The sequence below is a fragment of the Macrobrachium nipponense genome, chromosome 46 (genome assembly GCF_015104395.2).
Source record: "Macrobrachium nipponense isolate FS-2020 chromosome 46, ASM1510439v2, whole genome shotgun sequence".
NCBI lineage: Eukaryota > Metazoa > Arthropoda > Malacostraca > Decapoda > Palaemonidae > Macrobrachium > Macrobrachium nipponense.
In genome coordinates this window covers 41,339,576-41,360,186 of record NC_061106.1, presented here as the reverse complement: position 1 = coordinate 41,360,186, position 20,611 = coordinate 41,339,576, and the positions used below count along the sequence as shown (strand labels likewise).

Below are 20,611 nucleotides of genomic sequence, written 5' to 3'. Positions count from 1 at the left end.
TTCACTCATCCATTCTTACGGTCACACCAGGACTCGATGCTGTTCAGCCTGCGAGGGTCTGGGTTCGCTACACAACGTGTTGAGCAGCCACCACAGGTCCCAAGGAAAAAGATCCAAGGACCTGTGGGCAATATCCCGAAGGTAGAAGGAGGAGCATGTGGTCTGGTTGGACCAGACCCCTGCCTTCAGTACCTGCGCCACGGAGAAGTTCTTGCGGACAAGGCAGCATCTCCTTCGCATCGAAGGCGGTGAAGTCCATTAGGGAGGGGATTGTGAACAACTCGAACCAATCGTCAGGGACCGAAGGGTTCTGAGTCTTCGCTACGAAGTTCGGTACGAAATCGAGCGTCACGGATCCCCATCCCCTGGATGCTTGACTTCGCAGGAGAAGTCATGCAGTTCCTCAGAGGAAAAGAAGGGAATAGTCGCATGACCTATCCCTCTTCTCTACTTCGGTGATGTCCAGTACCCATACTGGTCTGTCCGTTTGCCACGAAGTCTCTCGCATCCTCCTATCCCCATGCAGCGAAGTTCTCGGTAGTGGATAGGACACCGACACTCCATGGTGGTTGTCGATGGTATGGGTACTGTGACAAGCTATTAAAACGAAGTAATGATTGCTCTGTAACAACCGAACTAAGTCAACAGCGTAGTTCGTAACTGACTCGGGCGCTCTGACAGCTGCCGACTGACTGCGTTCGGTAGGAGGCAAGTTGTCCAAGCATCCGAGTAAGTCACGTGACCTTCGCCTTTAAAGGGTTATGCTGAGAGACCAAACAAATAATGTATTTGTTTGTCACCAATGCCGGACAACGATGGTGATGATTCTCTTAAGGCATGTGCCCAACAGGCGAAAGTCAATTGCCTTCTAGAGACCGAGGGTCCCTGAAGGCAAAACATCTCATAGTTGTTGAATCTCAGCTAAGGAGAAACAACACTATGAACCGTTGAAGACGAAGGTAGATATTGAATGCAACCTACGTCTTCACAGACGAATCGAGAGGATTCTCAAGATTCATAACCTGTGCTTACAAATGACTGAAAACGCTAACCGCTATTTCATTGCTGTCCGGTGAGAAGTCGTAGTTGCAATGAAAGCGGGGCGTTCTTCAGTAATGAAAACACAGGGGAAAGCCGCCTGAAGAACTGCTTCTCATGGGCTGAACATTTGGAAGTAGAGCTGTCAGGTCGGAGAGTAGGCGATGTCTTTTGACACATCTGTTAATTCGGGTTGAACAATGAACAATTGTACACCTACGAATATGAGATATTTTGAAGACAAACTCAGATGTCCAAAATCATTCGCATTATCGCAGTGCGATGCAGCGGGAGACTTGTACAGACTTCTAAAAAAAGATTTAAAAAAATATCCACTAAAATATGGCATGCATAAACAATTATTGATAAATTAAACATAGAGCTGGAGAAACAAGTGTATATACACATATGATATTTCATATGTGATGACCAAAAAAATATATATATCTATATATATATATATATATATATATACTATATATATATATATATATATTTATATATATATATATATAGATAATATATATATATCATGCCCACCCATTAAAAAAAATGATTATGTTTAGCCCTCCCTGACAGCGTTGGAGATGACGATTATTTTGACATACTGCTACTATACGCTGCCCTAGTCTACCAAACTTAATTTTCTTGCAAACACCAATCTACCATACTCTGGCCTTTTGGAAGTTCTGTTGAGAACCCATTTTTGACAAAATGTATTTAGATAAACAACTCTAACAATCCTTTTATACGTCGAAAACGGAAACATTGGTGGCATAGAAAACAATCGTCAACAACGACACCAACCACGGCTTATCCAATTCCAAGGAAACTACGATGTTTTGGTGGAAGAAGAGTGCACTAGATAATTATTTAAATAAATAGTTAAATGGCAGTATAAGGTCATGAATTGCATAAATTTTTTACATATTCATGATTATTAATTTGAAAATATTCGTTGCTGAATAAGTAACCAGTAGATTCTTGACTCAAATATCAACAGTTTTGCTGTGAACAGTGCCTACGGCATTGTTCGCGCTCTTCTATTGTTTGTCATTTTGCCGCCGTCTCCTCGTATCTACTTTTAAAATATCTGTAAGTTTTCGGGGTTAATTTGGTTGCTAAAAAGGGATAATAGACATGAATTAAATAAACATTTTGAAGTAACAAAGTAAAGTTAAACTAAATAATAACTAAAGTAAACAATTAAGGGAATAAAGCTTTGCACCTCATAAACCGTGTACTCGTGTGCTGCCCACAACTGTGTTTGTGGAGTGAGCGCTTGGAAACCAGGAACCGCAAACGTAGTTCAAGTGCAATTTGGAGTGAATTAAGACCAAAATGTGTATAATTACAATCAAATAAGCACTGTGGAGTTTCAGTTGAGATGGCAGTAAGGTTAAAACCACCGATTACAAGCTCAAAATGAATTTCAGTTCAACCCATGACCCCGGGAATAACAAGTTTCATACTTTCACTGATATAGGCAACAAAATGTTGTTTTATTGTGCTGATTACAACTGCAATCTTGAGTAAGATCAATAAACGTTACGTATATACGCTAACAATGTTCAAATGAGTGCTGAGAAGGCTGGGAAAGATGTTGGATCCTTAGCGGTTACGAAAGGCACCTCAATCGGCGGACGCCATATTGGATTTCAAACCGGCTTGAAAACATATTTTACGAAGACCTCACATGCCTATTTTAGTTCGTATGGGGCTTTCATATATCACATTATGTTTACGAAACTTCAATCTTTTGAATGGTATGCTTAAAAATGTAATCGTATTCTTGTTTCACCAATTAAATATCGAGTGAATAAGGCTGATCCACGAGATGACGATGGATCCACTGCGGTGCATCCCCCTATACTAGCAGGATAGGTAGCTAAAAAGGAAGCGTACTATCTACTGCTAACAAGACGTCAAATTGGGATGGGTAAATAAAACTCATTATGCCTTGCTTACCTGCCGAATTTGATTCTATTTTGTCTGAAAGAATTCTTATGTCCTTTTCTGGCATCATAAACTGTGCAACGTAAAGTCACGAAGATAATGAATGAAAAGAAATACAAATATCACTGGACTTGGTTGACAATGATGGCGGAAAACCAAACTACGTAGGACAGGGTCGTTATGCTATGGCCACGGTCCAGATATCTAGACCGTGGCTATGGCAAAATTTAAGGGGGCCAGGCCTGTTGACAGGGAAGATATACTGGAGATTGTGGAGTAATTTCATAGCATATAGAAAAATTGTTCTAATTTCCCTGTTATGACGAACATAATTACGATGTTGCCAAAGTTTTCTATGCACATCCACAAATTACAGTTGCACACCGAACTTGCTGCTGATACACACAAATAAATTGTAAATATTATTGCAAAATTTCAGATGAGAAATCATAAATAAATCATTCATAAGTATGCGAAGAAATATACCATCTTCACCTAACGTCAATGGAGGCAGTGTTCCAGTGTCTACTACGTTCTGAAGATCTTGCGACTGTAGGCCTAGTTTTTTGGCTTGAACTGCTAAAACCATATCACTTGTGCAAGTCTTGACTCATCATGCTCCTCAAGGAGCTCTTATCAAACTTGAGGTAACTTGGGAAGAGAATGGCCTCTCACATGAGCAAGATGACATTACACTGGAGTGAGGTTAGCACCAATTTGATATGCTTGCGCAACACTTGGATAAAGCTCCAACTTTTTATTTTCCCCTATGCCCAAGTAGATTTCATGAATGCCTTGCAATGACCTTAATTCATCTGACGATGAAATGCATTGCAAAATACCCTGTATTCCAAAAAAATTTCTTTATCCAGATCCTTTAGGTAAAATGACCTCATTCTCAATCTTGTCAATTTTTGTGATGGTCTGATGGATTGATTCTGCCTGCAGGCAGTCGTCAATTGAGGTGAGAGGAAGCATCAAATCAAAATGGCGCCTGCTTCCCAGAGCAGATAAAAATAGGTTGAATGCTTCAATACAGAAATTTAGCTTGATTTTGTAATTGCTATCCAGATATTTTCTTGGAAAGTTTGTCAGTGAATTCAACATCAATTGAATTAGCCATACTGTCAAACCGAGTTTACCACTGTCTCGTGGTCAGTGATGCAAGGTTTTACTACCCGTTCCAACGTTGTTTGATTCTTCTGCCTTCTATAATGATCTGGATCCAGCCGCCCAGCGATGGCATTTTTTTTTTACATAACATTGGCTTTTAGCAGTGCTACCATAAGCAGTTCTTCTCATTTTTGTTTGCGTTATTTATAATTTAATGGTTAGAATGCGTATTTTCCGATGTAGAATTATTTTCCGTGACGTAAAAAAAGTTACACCACTAGCTTAACACAGTATTTTTAACGAAGAAAAATGAAGGATTTCAATAAAATTAATTTCTATAAATAAGCAGGATATGTTTTATAACTTTATTTTCATAATAAAACATAAAAAGGTAAAGTGAAGAATTTTATTCCTCAGTGCCGTGGCCTGATGTCGGAAAAGCCACGGAGGGCTGCCACATGTCACCAGAAAGTCATACTATAGTTCGACAGATCTAAACTGATAGATTGTTTTCGTCTTTGGGTAAAAACCCGGTGCCACATTTACCAGTCCCCAGTTTTAAATTACCTTACTTTATAACACATAAATCAAGAAATCGGTAGTTTAAAGTTTTTAGCATGTTTTGTTGGACTTAAGCGTTCACATATATTGTGATTATAATTTTATTTTAAATAAAATGAGAAATCGCATTTATAAACGTGACAGATGTTTCAAAACAACGCTTCTACTTTTCCTGTTGCCTTTGACAGGCGATATGCAGGTGGGCCAAGCCTATTTAACCATGAAGTTTAAAGGAGTTATCTCTTAAGCTACCATTTGTACAAGCCCCACCGCCCGGTCTATAACTCTAGCGCCAAAAAGAATGACTTCTTGCTTTTACAATAGTCATTAGGAAAATTAATTTATTCCTACAGAAAGCATGCTGTGAAATGGGCAAATGCAGTTAAGCATTCCGAAAACTTGCAAACAGGCGATGCTGCAAAGGATAGCTGTTATTAAAGTAAGATCATCTAATGACGAAGATTCTTTGTAATGTACATTTTGTATAGAATCATATTATTACAATTCTTGCGATAATTATTGTAAATATATTTTTTTCTCCCAATGATGAGTTTATGTGCAACAACCTTATAAAAAGTAAAAATTGTTACACGCATTAGACCGTGAGTGAAAAAGGAAATGAAATTCAAGTAAATCATAACTTGATGAATTAGAATGAGGGGGAAACCTAAAATGAAGAGCAATGAAATCCAAAATATTACAAACTTGTTTAGGAAATGGATAGTATGGCAGACGGAAAATTCAAATAATAAAAAAGAATAAATAGAAGTAATCTACTGGCAAGATTGTAAGAAAATGTCATAAGACATACATACTGAATGGCAATTGCCGATTTTTATTACTTTTAATGAAAAATATCATCATATAAAATATTTAATATAATAAGCAAAATATAAGGGTATAAGTCATAACAAATATAAAAATAGATAGTCTCAAAAGTAATAACCAAATAGAATAGGGATCGAGTTTACGGATTAGGATTTATACGGTCAGTTTCATTAGGTACTGTCCCAAATATTGCCTCGTTGGGAGATGGCTGAGGACTTAAGAGGGGGACGATTTAAAGGTTAAGAGTGAACTGGCAACAGGGTTTTTCTCAAGGAAGTAAACACTATCAGTTTAGATCTGTCGGACTATAGTAAACGAAATTCCTCAAAACGGCAACCCTGATCTGGTCACGTATCACTTTGAAGACTGCATGTCATTTTGTAGAACCATAAAAAAAAAAAAAGGCTGTAGACTTGAACACGGCCCAGATGGAAAGGGTTACTGTTCTTTAACCTAAAGTTGAAAGTGACAGTGAAAGGGTTTGGCGTTTCACAAGTGCTTATATTGCCTTACACCAAAATTTTGGGTTGGCCCGGGCACCTTCGTGCTGTATGGGTGTGACGCCCCCGGACTGAAAAGTAAATAAGCTAAATTTTTAAAGTATAAGAGGAGGAAATATCAAATTGAGACATTTCTTGCCTTTCTGCTAGGTACTATTCATTAATTGATATCAGGTGTTTATTTAGCTTCGAGCAAGATAAGGACGAACGAATCGTTAGCATTTCATTTTTCATGAATCTATGCAGATAACAGATTACCAATGGAAAAGATGTTATGAAAATCATTATGGAATCAATTGAAGTTAAACTCGTACAAACAATGACAAAGGCGAACTATATAGCATAAAGGGGACGATGAGCCGTTGCATAGAAAGACTCGCTGTTTATGACTACTACTCACCCTCTAGTACACTCAAAGTTCAAACAATTTTCCGGTGAACTGTGAACGTCTTCGCTGTATTATCACTTCTTTGGTTCAGATTAGAAGTCACTATTGAGACAAAGAGAAAATAGCATGTGGAAAGGATAAAAGACTACAGAAGAGGCGAGGAAGTTGTCGTAGGCCTACTATAGAAGAGGCAAGCAAGGTGTACCCAGGGAGGCCTGACTAGGTATACCCGGTAAACTGCCCGCCAAGTTCAGAGATGAAGACGGATTTAAACTCAGAGATGGAGACGGATTTAAACTCAGAGATGAAGACGGATTTAAACTCAGAGATGGAGACGATGGATTTAAACTCGGAGGTGGAGAAGATGGATTTAAACTGCAGTTCAAGTTCTGTCGGTTCAAATGAAAGCACAACGGTACCCACCACTAGCTTTTATGGGAAAAAAAATGTAGCGAACGATTACCCACTGGTTAAGGTAAGTGATGTGGTGGGTGGGTCTTCCTGTAATTAATTTAAAAATAAGAAAAAAAAAAAACCTTTGTTCCGACACGGCATACAAACCTTCGGTCCTTTTACAATAGGAAGGTACTAGCGGCAGCTGGATAGGTCGTAAGCTTTCGAACAAGGGGTTCGGTAGTTAACTGCTTGTCCGACAGGCGCGCGCGCGCGACTGGGAGGTAAACAAATCACTTTTGCTTTCGGCCTCACAGCGAGTGGACGTGTGTGTTCGACGCTCTCTGCCCGCTTCTCGTCGTTTGCTTTCATGAGTATTTGGTTGTGTTTGTGTGTGAATCATTTGTAAGTACAATCATTTCCTCTCTTATTTCTTCATTTGTGAATTGATCAATAATGGAATCTCCACGCCTCGCTACCCCCCGGAGACTATGCCCGGGTACCGAAGGGCGTAAATGCGGAAAGTTCCGCTCATTCCCGGAAATTGATCCACATATTTTGTGCGCTCGGGTGTCGGGGGGGGGGCGCGAATGCACCCGAGCCGAGCCCTGTGAAGTAGCTATGTTCTAATTGGTCGGAGGCGCAGTGGGCTTTATACGAAGGCAGGAAGAAGCGAAGGCCTGCAAAGGAGTCGTCGGAAAGCTCTCCCGCGACTCCTTTGGTTACGGACACTTCGTCTTCTTTCCTGCCGCCCGCTCAGCTCCCACGTTTGCGCTTCCCCTTCGGGGGGGGTGGGGGGGGTTTCTAGGTCCTTCTCCTCACGCCCGACCTGTCGAGTGTGGAGGAGGGCGCTAGATCCCCGATGTCGAGTTGTACTCTGGGTCCTCTATCCGTTCGTCTTCGCGCGAGCGGGTAGAGGATCCTGCTAATCACCCGACTGGTTGCTTCCTCAGGTGCGGTTGCCGCGAAGGACGACCTCGGACAGGTGTGGGCATCGTTGGGTCTCAGGGCGTGCCGAGTGTCCAGGGGTTGCTCTACCATCTCGCTGGCTCTGTGGCGGTCACGCATGCTACGGTTACGACCACCACCACGACCCTTACAACGCCTGGCTATGCTTCAACCTCCTCACCTGGTGTACACCCCCCGCACGCGGTCCTCTGTCCACACCAACTACATCGGTGCAGGGGCCAGTCGCCGTACCACGGGGGAGTGTGATGCCGCCGCCTGGGTTTGCCGTGCTGCCGCGACCGGACTTCGTGTGCCCGAAGAGCTCGCCCCTGGACCTCCCACCAGTACCAATGTGTCTGTGCCGCTGGTCCGTCCACCTGGACCGCCTGTACAAGCCTGCCGTACCTGCCAGTTACCTGCCCATGCCCAAGTTCCGCTGTTCACGGACGTGACGTTACCGACCACTGCTGCGTTCCTGTACCTGCTCCTGCCGTCTCCACTGCTGTTCCTGTGATGCCTGCACCTGCTGACGTTGTTCCTGTTCCTGGCACCGCTGCTCCCGATGCTGATGTGTTCGGACAGGTGCGTCCGGGGCCCTGTTGCTTCGGCAACAGCAGCCCCGGCTCCGCTCTGGATGACAGATCTGACATCGGTCCTGAGGAGGTTGACGAAGAAGAAGAAGAAGAGGAGGAAGGTGTCGTCGTCGTCTTCATCGTCTTCTTCGTCGTCGTCGTCTGCCGCCTCTTCCCCTTCTTCTTCTAAGGCTCCCCCGCCTAAGAAGAAGAAGGTCGCCTCCCCCCCCCCCCCCTAAGAAGTCTCCTTCGGGAACTTCTAAGGGCCCGTCTCGCTCTGGTGAGGGGGGACGGGGGGGTTCCGCTGGTCACCCTGCTCCTTCGGGGGCAGGACCCAGTCTCTTCTTCCGCAAGGAAGAAGACTACGGGACCAGAGGAGTGCCGGCTATACCGGCACTTCCTCACCTGCTGTTAGTGGTTCGACCACGGCAGCAGGATCCGTCTCGGCCTCTCGTTCGCGAGAGGTACCGAGTGTACGTCGCCTACCAGCGACCGTGCAGCTAGGAACCAGACCTCTGAGCCAGCTCAGCGTCAGGTTCACGGCACGGAGCGGAAGACTGGTGACAGCCCGCTGCACTCAGCGACTCTCACCAGACCAGCTCTCGCTCTCGCGGCGAGCAGCTGGCTACCCTACCCGGGCGGACGTGACGGTCCATGACCGCCACGGGCTGAGGCTGGGAAGAGGTCCCCCCCGTTCGCCGCGCCAGCCACGGCTGGTACCAGCGACGTGACGCGCCGTGAGGATACGCACCGGTCTCACCGTGACAGTGGAGCTCGCCGGTCGCCTGACCGTCACTCTCACAGAGAGCGATCGGGTTAACGGCAACCAGCCACCATCTCCTCTGACACACGAGACCGGGGCCCCCCCCGCTGTGTTTTCTCGGGTCCGCCGTTCTCCACAGCGAGACGGCTCGACTAGGCCTGCAGCTCGATCGCCACCGCGGGTTTGACGATCTGCCTGCAGTCTTCCAAGCCCACTGGTTCTGCCAGCGAGCGAGGAGGGAGCGTCAGGTCTGCCTCTCCCATACCTTCAACCTCCTCGGGTTACACCGGGAGGGGCGAGGTATTGAGGAGTGATCGTGAGGGGTGCGCCCCTCAGGATCCCACCACGTCGTCCTACGTACCAGGCACGGTTCTCGGACCAGCCAGGTCGTATGCACAAGTGGTTTGGAGGAGACCGAGAGGGGTCTGTCGCTGTTCCTCGAGGGAGGAGGGTCTCGGGAGATGCTCCTGTTTGAGGGACTGGATGGTCCGACTCCGCAGGACGCAGTCACTCCTGAGATCCAGAGGAACTTTGCCGAGGTTATTGCGCTGATTCGTCAGCACAACGACCTCTGCGGAAGGATCGCCGCTCCCACCATCCGAGCCACCACGTCCCGGCTCGAGTCGTTCTGGGGCCCGAAGAGGGAACCCAGACCGACGGTGGGTTTGCCGCGTTCCGAGCTTGCCGACTCAGTGCTGGACCAGGTAGAATCGCTTGTCTCCGGGCAAGACGGTTCTCTCAAGTCTGGCAGGTCGAGCAAGCTGCTTCCACCTCCTCTGCTGCAACAGCGGCGCGTTTTTTAACGTTGCCATCTGATGGACCCGATGCCGCCCAAACAGGTGAACCCGGAGTTAGCCAGGCTGACTCCGGGTGTGTCTCTGCAGCAGCTCCTGTCCGAGAACCTATGGTCTCGCAGCAAGAGGCACTCGGCCTGGAATCTACTGCCATGGCAGCTTTCCAGGCCGTCTCCTGGTTAGATCTGTGGTCCCTCACAGTATCTAAGGTCGCAGCCAACTCCGGGGGAATTTCTCCCGAAGATGACTCGGCCTTTAGGAGACTTTGCCAGTCTGGGGGAAGAGCCATCTCCTTCCTTGCCCACCAGACGGTGAACCTGTGGGCCAACCTGGTTCTCCGACGTAGGGACGCTGTCCTTACTCGGGTTTCCAGGGCGGCCGGGCGTGAAGCGGCGTTGGGACTTCGCAACGGACCTTTACGGAGTTCCACGTCTCTCTTCCCAGGAGAGATGGTGGACGCTGCGGTGGACAGACGGCGCACTGACGACAGTGACCGTCTGGTTCACCAGGCAGTCTCGAAGGCTTCTGGGCAGCCTCGGACTGCGGCCAAGTCAAAGAGCTCGGCTAGCGCTTCCTCGGTGGCTAAGACGGTAGCTGCGTCGAAGCCCCGGGGAAAGACTCTGTCTTCTTCGACTTCTACAAAGGGGAGCCGTAACCAGCCCTCCTCCCAGCCCTCCTCCTCCTCCCGTGGAGGCTCTGGGAAGAAGTCAAAGAAGGGGGGAAAACGCTAGGGACGGCGTGCCCCCTCACCTGCTGCCGGAAGTGAGGGGTGCGCCTGGCCAGCCATTGGGCAACTTGGCAGCGCTACGGCGCCGAGACCTGGATTGTAGATGTCCTTCGGGATGGGAGGGATATCTATTACCCTTCGAATCTCGGCCACCCCTCACCTCCAACCCGGTCCAACAGCAGTCGTACGTTCCAGGGTCATCGAAGGACGTAGCATTGAGACAGGAGATCAAGACCATGCTGAGCAAGAGAGCTGTAGAAATTGTCACGGATCAGTCACCGGCTTTTACAGTCGACTCTTCCTGGTGGAAAAGTCTACGGGAGGCTGGCGCCCGGTGATAGATCTCTCTCCTCTGAACCGGTTTGTTCGCCAGACCCGGTTCACGATGGAGACGGCATTGTTCAGTGCTCGACTCCATCAGGAGAACGATTTCATGCTTTCAGTGGACTTGAAGGATGCGTATTTCCAATACCCATTCATCAGTCCTCCAGAAAGTACCTCCACCTTCATCCTCGACGGGACGGTGTACCAGTTGTTCCGATACGTAATACACCATCAGTCCTTTTAACAATAGGAAGTAGCTAGCGGCAGCTGGAACGGTCGTAAGCTTCGACAAGGGGAGAACGGTAGTTAACTGCTTGTCCGACAGTCGCGCGCCGCGCGACTGGGAGGTAAACAAATCACTTTTGCTTTTTTCGGCCAGCTGGTGTGAAGGACTGTTCGTCATCGCTCTCTGCCCGCTTCATCGTCGTATGCTTTTGTTTATATGTGTTTTCTACTAATGGTTTGTTTGACTGAAAATGAAACTGTAAGTACACTGTTTTCAGTTTTCATTACTTAATTATGAACCAACATGGAGTTATCGCCGTAGATGCGGCGATTTCCTCTCTTTTCATGAATTGAACCCTTGAATTATGTCTCGGTGCCGAGGGCGGGATCGACTGCTCGAGTTCTGTCGCGATCTGGGGATCGTTGTGAACTTCGAAAAGTCCGATCTCGAGCCCAAGCAGAGGATGAAGTACCTGGGTATGCTGATCGACACGGTAGCAGGGCGAGTCTTCCCCGCAGACTCGCGGATCAGCAGATTCAGGGAGGCAGCCAACCAGTTCCTGTCTCGGCAGGAACAGGTAGCTCAGCGATGGCAAGTCGTGATCGGACACCTGTCGTCACTCGAGAAGTTAGTCCCTCACGGGCGTCTTCACCTGCGGTCTCTTCAGTGGAGACTAAAGGAGAGTTGGTCACGGCGACGGATCCCCCAAGCTTTTCCAGTGTCACTGACCACCGGAGGTGAGGCAGGACCTAGCCTGGTGGCTGGACGACAGGAACCTCTTAAGAGGAGTGCCTCTGCGCACTCCCCCCCCGGACATGCAGCTGTTCTCAGACGCATCGACCGAGGGATGGGGCACACACCTGGAGGAGTTGCTGACTTCAGGAGTGTGGGACGAGAACGACAAGCACCTTCACATCAATGTACTGGAACTCAAGGCAGCGTTCCTCGCATCTCCAAGAGTTCCAGGACCGCTTGATGGGACACTCAGTGGTGTTGATGTGCGACAACACCACGGTAGTGGCCTACGTCAACAAACAGGGGGCCTAGTGTCTCTCCCGTTGTACCAGTTGACTCGGCAGGTGCACGAGTGGGCCGAGGCACACTCAATAGAGCTGTCGGCACGCTACATTCCAGGGAAGAGGAATGTAGTAGCAGGACACGCTCAGCCGTCGGGAATCAGGTGATAGGGACCGAGTGGCTCTACACCAGGACGTGCGGAAAGGCTCTTCGACCTGTGGGGGCGACCAGTCGTGGATCTGTTCGCCACCCGGCACAACAGGAAGCTCCAGGTGTTCTTCTCGGCCGTGCCGGACCCATGGCAGCTGCAGAGGACGCTCTTCAACACCCGTGGGACAACCTCTTCGTCTATGCCTTTCCCCCGTTCAGCCTGATTCGCAAGGTGATCATCGAGCACTGGTCACACCCGAATCTCAGGATGATCCTGGTGGCTCCCAAATGGCCACAGGCCAATTTGGTATCCGACCTGCTGGCTCTTCTCGCAGGAGAACTGAGAGAGATTCCCCCTTGGCACAACTTCTCGCCCAGCCACACGTTCGAGCGGTACCACCGAGCAGTCCAGTCCCTACGTCTTCACGGCTGGCTGTTATCCACCATCTCTTGCGAACGAGAGGCTTTTCTCATAGCGCAGCAACAGAGATGGCTGGAAACGTCCGTCAGTCTCTGCAGCTGTGTACCAGGGGAAGTGGCCGTCTTCTGTGGTTGGTGTCCGTGACGGGGTCTATCTCCTCTCAGAGCCACTCTTCAGCAGGTAGCGGATTTCCTCGTTTTTCTTCGCCGAGAGAAGCTCCTCTCAGTCCCCACAGTCAAAGATACAGAGCCGCCCTGGTCTCGTCCTGAAACTGAGGGGATTGGACATCTCGAACTCGTTCGAGATCTCCTTGCTTATGAGGAGCTTCGAAAGGTCTTGCCCACCTAGGGAACTCAGGCCCCCTGCGTGGGATGTGACTCTCGTCCTTAGGAGTTTGACTCGAACGCTGTTTCGAGCCACTCCGAGAGTCGTCAGACAGGGATCTGACCCTCATACCCTCTTCTTGCTGGCCCTGGCATCGGCGAAGAGAGTAGGGGAACTTCATGGTCTTTTTCCTATGATGTACGACACTCCAGGGGATGGGGATCTGTGACGCTCGATTTCGTCCCGAACTTCGTTGCGAAGACTCAGAAACCGTCGGTCCCTGACGACAGGTTCGAGTCCTTCAAGATGCCCTCCCTAATGGACTTCACCGATAATGATGCGGATGAGATGCTGCTTTGTCCTGTGAGGGCGCTACGGGCGCTATCTGAAGAAAACTCGACACCTCAGGCCTGAGTGTCGACGCCTCTTCGTTAGCACCGGGGTAACCAAGAAAGAAAGTATCCAAGAACACTCTTTCATTCTGGCTGCGTGAGGTCATCAGGAGGGCGTATGAGGCTGATGGTAGTGACGACATCCGTACGTCCCGTCCGAGAGCTCACGAAGTCAGAAGTATTGGCCCCTCGTTGGCGTTTCGTAAGAACTTCTCCGTGGCGCAGGTCCTGAAGGCAGGGGTCTGGTCTAACCAGACTACCTTTTACGTCCTTCTACCTTCGGGATATTGCCCACAGGTCCTTGGATACCTTTTCCTTGGGACCCGTGGTGGCTGCTCACAAGTTGTTAGCTAACCCAGACCCTCGCAGGCTGAAACAGCATCGAGTCCTGTGTGACTGTGTGGATGGATGTGTGAGTGAGTGAGTGACTGGCTCCCTCTTCCCATCTTTTCCTCCTCCTCTACCTGTGGGCAGAGGGCACGGTCGTCACTACGCTGGATGAGGACGAGATGCAGGTGAGCTATATGACAGAGCCCCATCCAATCCCTTTCACTAGGGATAGGAGCAGAATATCCACCACTTCCTCCTACAAGGGGGGGGAAGTGGATGCCTACAAGAGTCAAACCCATGACTTTATATTTGCTCCTGTACAGGAACAAGTTCTTACATTGCTGGTACGAAGAGATACGCTTGCCTCTCTCTTAGTACTCGGTCCAGAGGTCTGACCATTGATCCTGCGGTGCACACCCCGATCAATCGGACAGAGGCTTGGATCCCTCCCTCGCTCTTACGACCAGGGAGACTTCCAAGGTTGGGCGAACACCAGTCTGTTCACAAAGACTCAGATTCCTCCCACCAAGAAGTGAGTCTTCCTATTGTAAAAGGACCGAAGGTTTTTATGCCGTGTCGGAACAAATGACAATTTGTCCAAAATTGCATTTTTCCTAACTATACAAACCTGAGGTCCTTTTACACATAGCCCCACCTCATGCCACCCCTCACTCTGCAGTTTTTGCTTGGGCCAAAAGCAAAAGTGATTTGTTTACCTCCCAGTCGCGCGGCGCGCGCCTGTCGGACAAGCAGTTAACTACCGAACCCCTTGTTCGAAAGCTTACGACCTATCCAGCTGCCGCTAGTACCTTCCTATTGTAAAAGGACCTCAGGTTTGTATAGTTAGGAAAAATGCAATTTTGGACAAATTGTCATGTTAGCCTCTAGGGGGAAAACACCGCAGTGGAGCCATCGTCATCGCGTGGCTCAGCCTTATTCACTCTAGCCTATACCTATTAAGGGTAAACAACTGAGTTGACTAGCCAACTCACCGACTACCGTGGTTTTGGCCACCCTCCAAAAAAGTACTTTAACATGTCCTGACACTGAGATGGTCATCAGTCATGAGTTGGTGGTGATAAGAGGAGCTCAAGACCTCTACTCTCCTTTCGAAGTATTTTTTCTCCAAAGTTAGAAATTAAGGCCATAGCCTATTTTAAGATTTAAACAGAGGGTAATGAAAAGTGTGGCCAATGCAGTGCACACTACCCCAAAAACGCTTTCAAAATTTTTTAAAATACTTACGAATAAAAAAGTTTAGAAGATTGACGCCATCTCGATGTTTGTGGAGTCGCTTGTGTCAACAAACTTCCCATTTCCTGTGCTACCTAAATCCGCACACCACTTGTACCCATAGACGCTGGGACGCTTTTATCACAACAATTTTGATAACCAGTACTTATCTTAGGGGACTATGGCATTCTTTGCGGCATTTTGGAGCATTTTGTGCTCTTCAATTGTTTATCAGTGTTGTCAATTGGTATGTTTTACCATCCAAACTGGGTAGGGTAAAATATCACAGCAGGCCAAGCAGGCCACCTACATCAACGCTAGCCACCCTCCGAAAAAGTACATTATAAACGCGTCCTGACACCCGAGATGGGCATCAGTCGCGACTTGTTGTTGGTGAGAAACGGAGCTAAAGACCTCTACTCTCCTTTCGAAGTAAGTATTTTCTCCAAAGTTGGAAATTAAGGCCAAATTTTAAGATTTAAACAGAGGGTACTGAAAATGGCGCCCCCCACGGCAGTGGAAATCTCACCAAAACGCTTTAGAAATTTTTTACTTACAACTAAAATGTTTCGAAGATTGACGCGCCATCTCGATGTTTGGACGGAGTCGCTTGTGTCAACAAACTTTCCATTTCCTGTGATAAATCCGCACACCACTTGTACCCACAGACGCTGGAGCACTTTTATCACAACAATCGAAACACGATTTCTCACCACAAACAAGCCAGGAGTAAACAGCTGTTTTGGTAGAAGATGACGAGAAGCGTGCTCTTAGCTAATTTTTAAATAAGTAGTAAAACATCAATATTTTACATATTTATGATGATTAATTTGAAAATATTCGTTATTGAAAAAGTAACTCGACTCTGACTCAAATTTAAGTAATTATTTTTCTGAATTAGAACGTTCTTTTAAGTTCTGTATTATGACGTCACGACATCTTGACTTTCGTACCTATTGTAAATAATTGCTATACTCAACTGTCATTGCAGAACAGTTTACCAGTTATTCATGCAGATTGTTATCAGCTATACATGTAATTGTTATAATTGTAATGCGCATATATCTTTATTATTTACTTTTTGGATATATGAAGATGTTTTACTGCTGGATTATCGCCGTAGTGTGACGCAATCGTTTTCGGTCCATGGGCCTCTGTCTGTTTTCGCACCATAAGAAATTATGGGGCCGAATTTGCAATGACCAGAAAGTCGTTAAAAGAGGAAAGTTAGCATTGAGGGGCATATGTTTTGACTGAGAAAAATACAAATTTATTCAATAGCTAGCTTGTAAAAAATACTTGGTTATAAAAACTTGATTGACAACTAAGCAGCATGTCTACTATGGGTTTCAGAGACAGTGCAAGCACGTTTTTGGGCAATACCTATTTCTGTAACGAACACTCTTAACAGAACGAGATTTTGCTATAGTGCATTACACCCCAGTGCCGTAATTTATAAGGGTATCGTGAATCACTAATCGTAAAGAATAACGACACTTGTCCTTGTACCAAGAGACAAAAACTCCATTATGCAGAAAGATGGATACGAACAGCGTATAAAAGCTCCACCTACCCTCCCTCTCCCCAACCCCCCCCCCCTCCACCGCCATCCCTTTTTTTTCTTCTTCGTTCCTCCGCCTCTCTCTCTCTCTCTCTCTCTCTCTCTCTCTCTCTCTCTCTCTCTCTCTCTCTCTCTCTCTCTCTCTCTGTTGCCATTCGGTATGTGTTGACCCTCCAAACTGGGTATATGACTACAAAACGTTGAAATTGGTGAAATTAGGCTATGTATTGGAAGTATATATACATAAATATTAAAGCAATTTTATCATTATTGTATTACTATGACAACTAGAATTCATGGAAACAGTTTATAATAATGGAACGGCGTATGTGTGAAGCCTCCGCTAATGTGGCAACGATGATTTTGCCATTCTTAGCATGCAAACATTAAGCATGCAAACATTAAAGGTTACATTTATTTCTGGCATACGATTATTAAAGAAATTCAAATACTAATAAAGACTGAAATCAATGAAAAGTGCTAGCAAAAACAAAAAAGCCAAAAACAAAAAAAGTAGTCGTTCCTCTATGCACTTTTCCGTATTTGTTCCTCTATGGTTTTCGGCAGCCAGATGTACGAAAACGTTAGAAACATTTGATTTTATCTACTTTAGAAATATCTGTAATTTTTCGGGGTAATTTGGTTGCAAAAAAGGGATAATATACATGAATTAAATCAAAATTTTCATACAATCAACTTACCTGTCAGATATATACATAGCTAAGACTCCGTCGTCCCGACAGAAATTCAAATTTCGCGCCACTCGCTACAGGTAGGTCAGGTGATCTACCCGGCCTGCCCTGGGCGGCAGGACTAGGAACCATCCCCGTTTTTCTATCATATTTTCTCTGTTGCCGGTGGTATCAACATTGTTGCTATTACCTCCTGACTTAGATTCATATTTCATCCTTTGATCATCGTTTCTCGGCTTTTTGGTGACGTATCTGGATCGTGTTTTGGCATTCGCTACTGTGGACTGGTTTTGGAATTGCTTTTTTTGGATTTTTCTCAGTATGTCTGATTCAAATGTGAGTGTGCGAATGTGCGTGAATGTAGGCTGCAGGGTGAGGATAACCGAAAGCTTCGGTTGATCCTCACACTGTATGCCGTAAATGTAGGGGGTTTCAGTGTTCTGCTAATAATACTTGTAAGGAATGCAGGGATTAAATGCAGAAGAGTGGAAGACTTTGACTTCTTATTTAAGAAGAAGTTAGAGAGGGATAGGGTTAGACGTCTGAAAGGTGTGAGTTCAAGGCCTATTGAGCCTTTTACTGATAATTCTAATCCTACTGATGTAGATTCTCCCTATGTATCTCATTCACAAAGTGTACTTTCGGAATCGGCCTCGGAATCGCCAATCTGAAAGCTACGATTAGAGACATGAAGTCCAAGATGGCGGACTTACAAGGTAAGGCTAGTGAAAGTGAGCATTACAGTGAAGTGTTCTCTCCCAGTGTTGTGGGGGCGTTTGATCGTCCTGCGACGCTCCCACGGCCTAGACCTCTTCCAAGCTCCCATGCCCAGAGGAGAAGGAAAGTCGAAAGCCTTAAGGAGGTCGTGGGGAATCCCCAACGGTCAGACGTCCCTTCAGCTAGCTCTGCTTCGTGGCAGGCTGCTCAAGGGCGCTATAGAAAAAGCGTCCTTCGTGAGTGTTTCTCTCCTCCTCTCCCTCTCCCTCACCTAAACGAGGGTGGAAGGAGTCGAATTTGTCGAGACCTCTGAAGCGTCATATGAAAGAACCCGAAATAGATTCGAGCCCAGAGCGTTTCTCAGATGACGCTCCCTCTTCTATTAAGAAGGCGAAGGTGGCGTCAGCGTCACCCGACGAGTACGCAGAAGTACCCTTTCCTACTTCTCCCCCGAGTGATGACGAAAGGCGTCATGCAGTGGACGTGGGAGAAGCGTCAAGGAGAATTATTATGGTAGTTCAAGAGCAACTGACCTCTCTAGTGGAGTTTTTAGCGCCTCGTAAGAAGGACGTTGCGCTGCCAATCAAGAAGTCTCGTCCTCTCTCCCCTGCTAAACGAGAAGCGTCATGCAGACGTGAAGCTTCTAAACATCTTACAGAAGCTTCGGGTTCGAGAGCGAGAACGGTTGCTTACGAAAGTTTCGTAACGCCAGAGAGACGTAAGACGTCTTTTAGACATGAAGCGTCATTGAAAACTGTTGGTAGACGTGAAGCTCCGACCAATATTTTGACGCCAAGTAGGACGCCTTTGGAGAGCGGAGCGTCTTCCAGGCGCGAGCGTCATCAAGACGTCAGCAGCCAAGTAAGCGAGAGCGTCAGCCAGGACGCTTGGCGAACGAGAAGCGTCATCCAAGCGGGAAGCGTCTTCTAATTATCAAGAGAAGCCTGAACTTTTGGCGCCTTCCAAGGCTATTAAAGCGGGAAAGAGGAAAGATTATCATTCCCTTAGCCCCTCTCCTATTAGGAGTTTGTCTCCTCCAGAAGAGGAACGTACAGAAAGGGGAGCGGAGACTCATTTAGATCCCGAGTTGGAAGGAAACTCGGATGATGACTATCAAGGAAGAGAAGGACTGTCGAACTATAAGGTTTTGACTGCCTTGCTTCTTGAGGAGTATGGAGACGAGTTGACTCCTGCCGCTCCTCCTTCTCCACGCTCTCTGTTTTTTCGAGTGCTAAGACGAGAAGCCTTCGTCTTTTCTCAAAATGAAGCCCACCATTTCTATGAAGAGGGCTCTACAATCCTTAGACTCGTGGATGAAGTCTAAGAAAGACTGGTAAGAACGGTCTTCTGCATGCCTCCAGCGAGATTAGCTGGTGAAAAGAGGCATTTGGTATAAGACGGGAGAGAATATGGGTATTGCTCTCCCGTCTACGTCGGAAGCAGACTTTTCGACCTTAGTTGACGCTTCACGTCGACAAGGTCTCAATTCGGCAACGCAAACTAATTCACGAATTACTGGGGCATTTCTGAACTGGAACCATCTCCTCAAGGGACTCTTTCATGTATTGGAAGTTTTCAACTTCTTAGATTGGTCCCTTGGGGTGATGTCCAAGAAAGCCCATGATTCGGAAGGAATCGAACCTGAAGCCCTTTTATGCATATTGTCTTGTATAGACAAAGCGGTACAGGATGGCTCTTTTGAAATCTCCTCATTGTTTGGAGCAGGTCTTCTAAAGAAGAGGACGGTATATGGGGCCTTCTTAACCAAGGCAGTCTCCCACGCTCAGAGGGCAGCGCTACTGTATTCGCCTTTGTCTGACTTTTTGTTCCCTTCTCAGTTAGTGAAGGACATTGCTCATTCTTTAACTGAGAAGGCGACTCAGGATCTTCTGACACAGTCAGCAAGGAAGAAGAAGCCTGCTTCTACATCTGACAAGAAAGGACCGAGTACATGGGTTCAGCCCTTTCGAGGTGGTCCGACCTCCAGACCTCCCGCAAGAAGGAAGGCTCCGGAGAAGAGAGGTAGGTCTGCCTTTCGTCCCTTTAAAAAGGGAAAAAAATGAAGCTTCTCTCCTCCAAGCACCAGTAGGTGCCAGGCTCCTGGGATTTGTGGAGGCCTGGACACTTATAAACGCAGACGCGTCTTCATTGGCTATCATAAGGAAGGGATATCGTATCCCTTTCCTGAACACTCCTCCCCTAACGTCAATACCAAGGGAACTAACAGCCAAGTACAAGGATCCTGTGCTGAGGGATACTCTTCGATCGATGGTGGAACAAATGTGGGACGAGAGCGATAGAACTAGTGCTGGATCAAAACTCCCCCGGGGTTTTACAATCGCCTTTTCTGGTTGCGAAAGCCTCGGGAGGCTGGAGACCAGTACTGGACGTCAGCTCTCTGAACAAATTTGTTCAGAAGGAGAAGTTCTCCATGGAGACTTCTGCTTCAGTCCTGGCGTCATTACGACAAGGAGATTGGATGGTGTCTCTAGATCTCCAGGACGCCTACTTTCACGTCCCGATCCACCCTTCATCGAAGAAGTACCTCCGTTTCATGACGGGGGGAAGGATCTTTCAGTTCAGAGCCTTGTGTTTCGGCCTGTCCCACAGCTCCTCAGGTCTTCACAAGCCTGTTGAAGAATG

General features: G+C 47.1%; 1 protein-coding gene across 3 annotated transcripts in view; it reads left to right on the top strand.

Annotated features, from left to right (window-relative positions):
* The window catches only part of LOC135214955 (uncharacterized), a 99,581-nt gene that overhangs the window by 9,728 nt on the left and 69,242 nt on the right, over positions 1-20,611 (top strand). The window contains exon 1 of one of the 3 annotated variants that reach the window (XM_064249446.1): positions 3,643-3,699. The exons of 1 other annotated variant lie outside the window; for it this stretch is intronic. In XM_064249446.1, the coding sequence (XP_064105516.1) occupies positions 3,658-3,699 (42 nt within the window). In that variant the 5' untranslated portion in view covers positions 3,643-3,657. Of the gene's footprint in view, positions 1-3,642; positions 3,700-6,391; positions 6,860-20,611 lie in introns of those variants that run through there. One more of the 3 variants, XM_064249445.1, reaches the window with a different exon arrangement.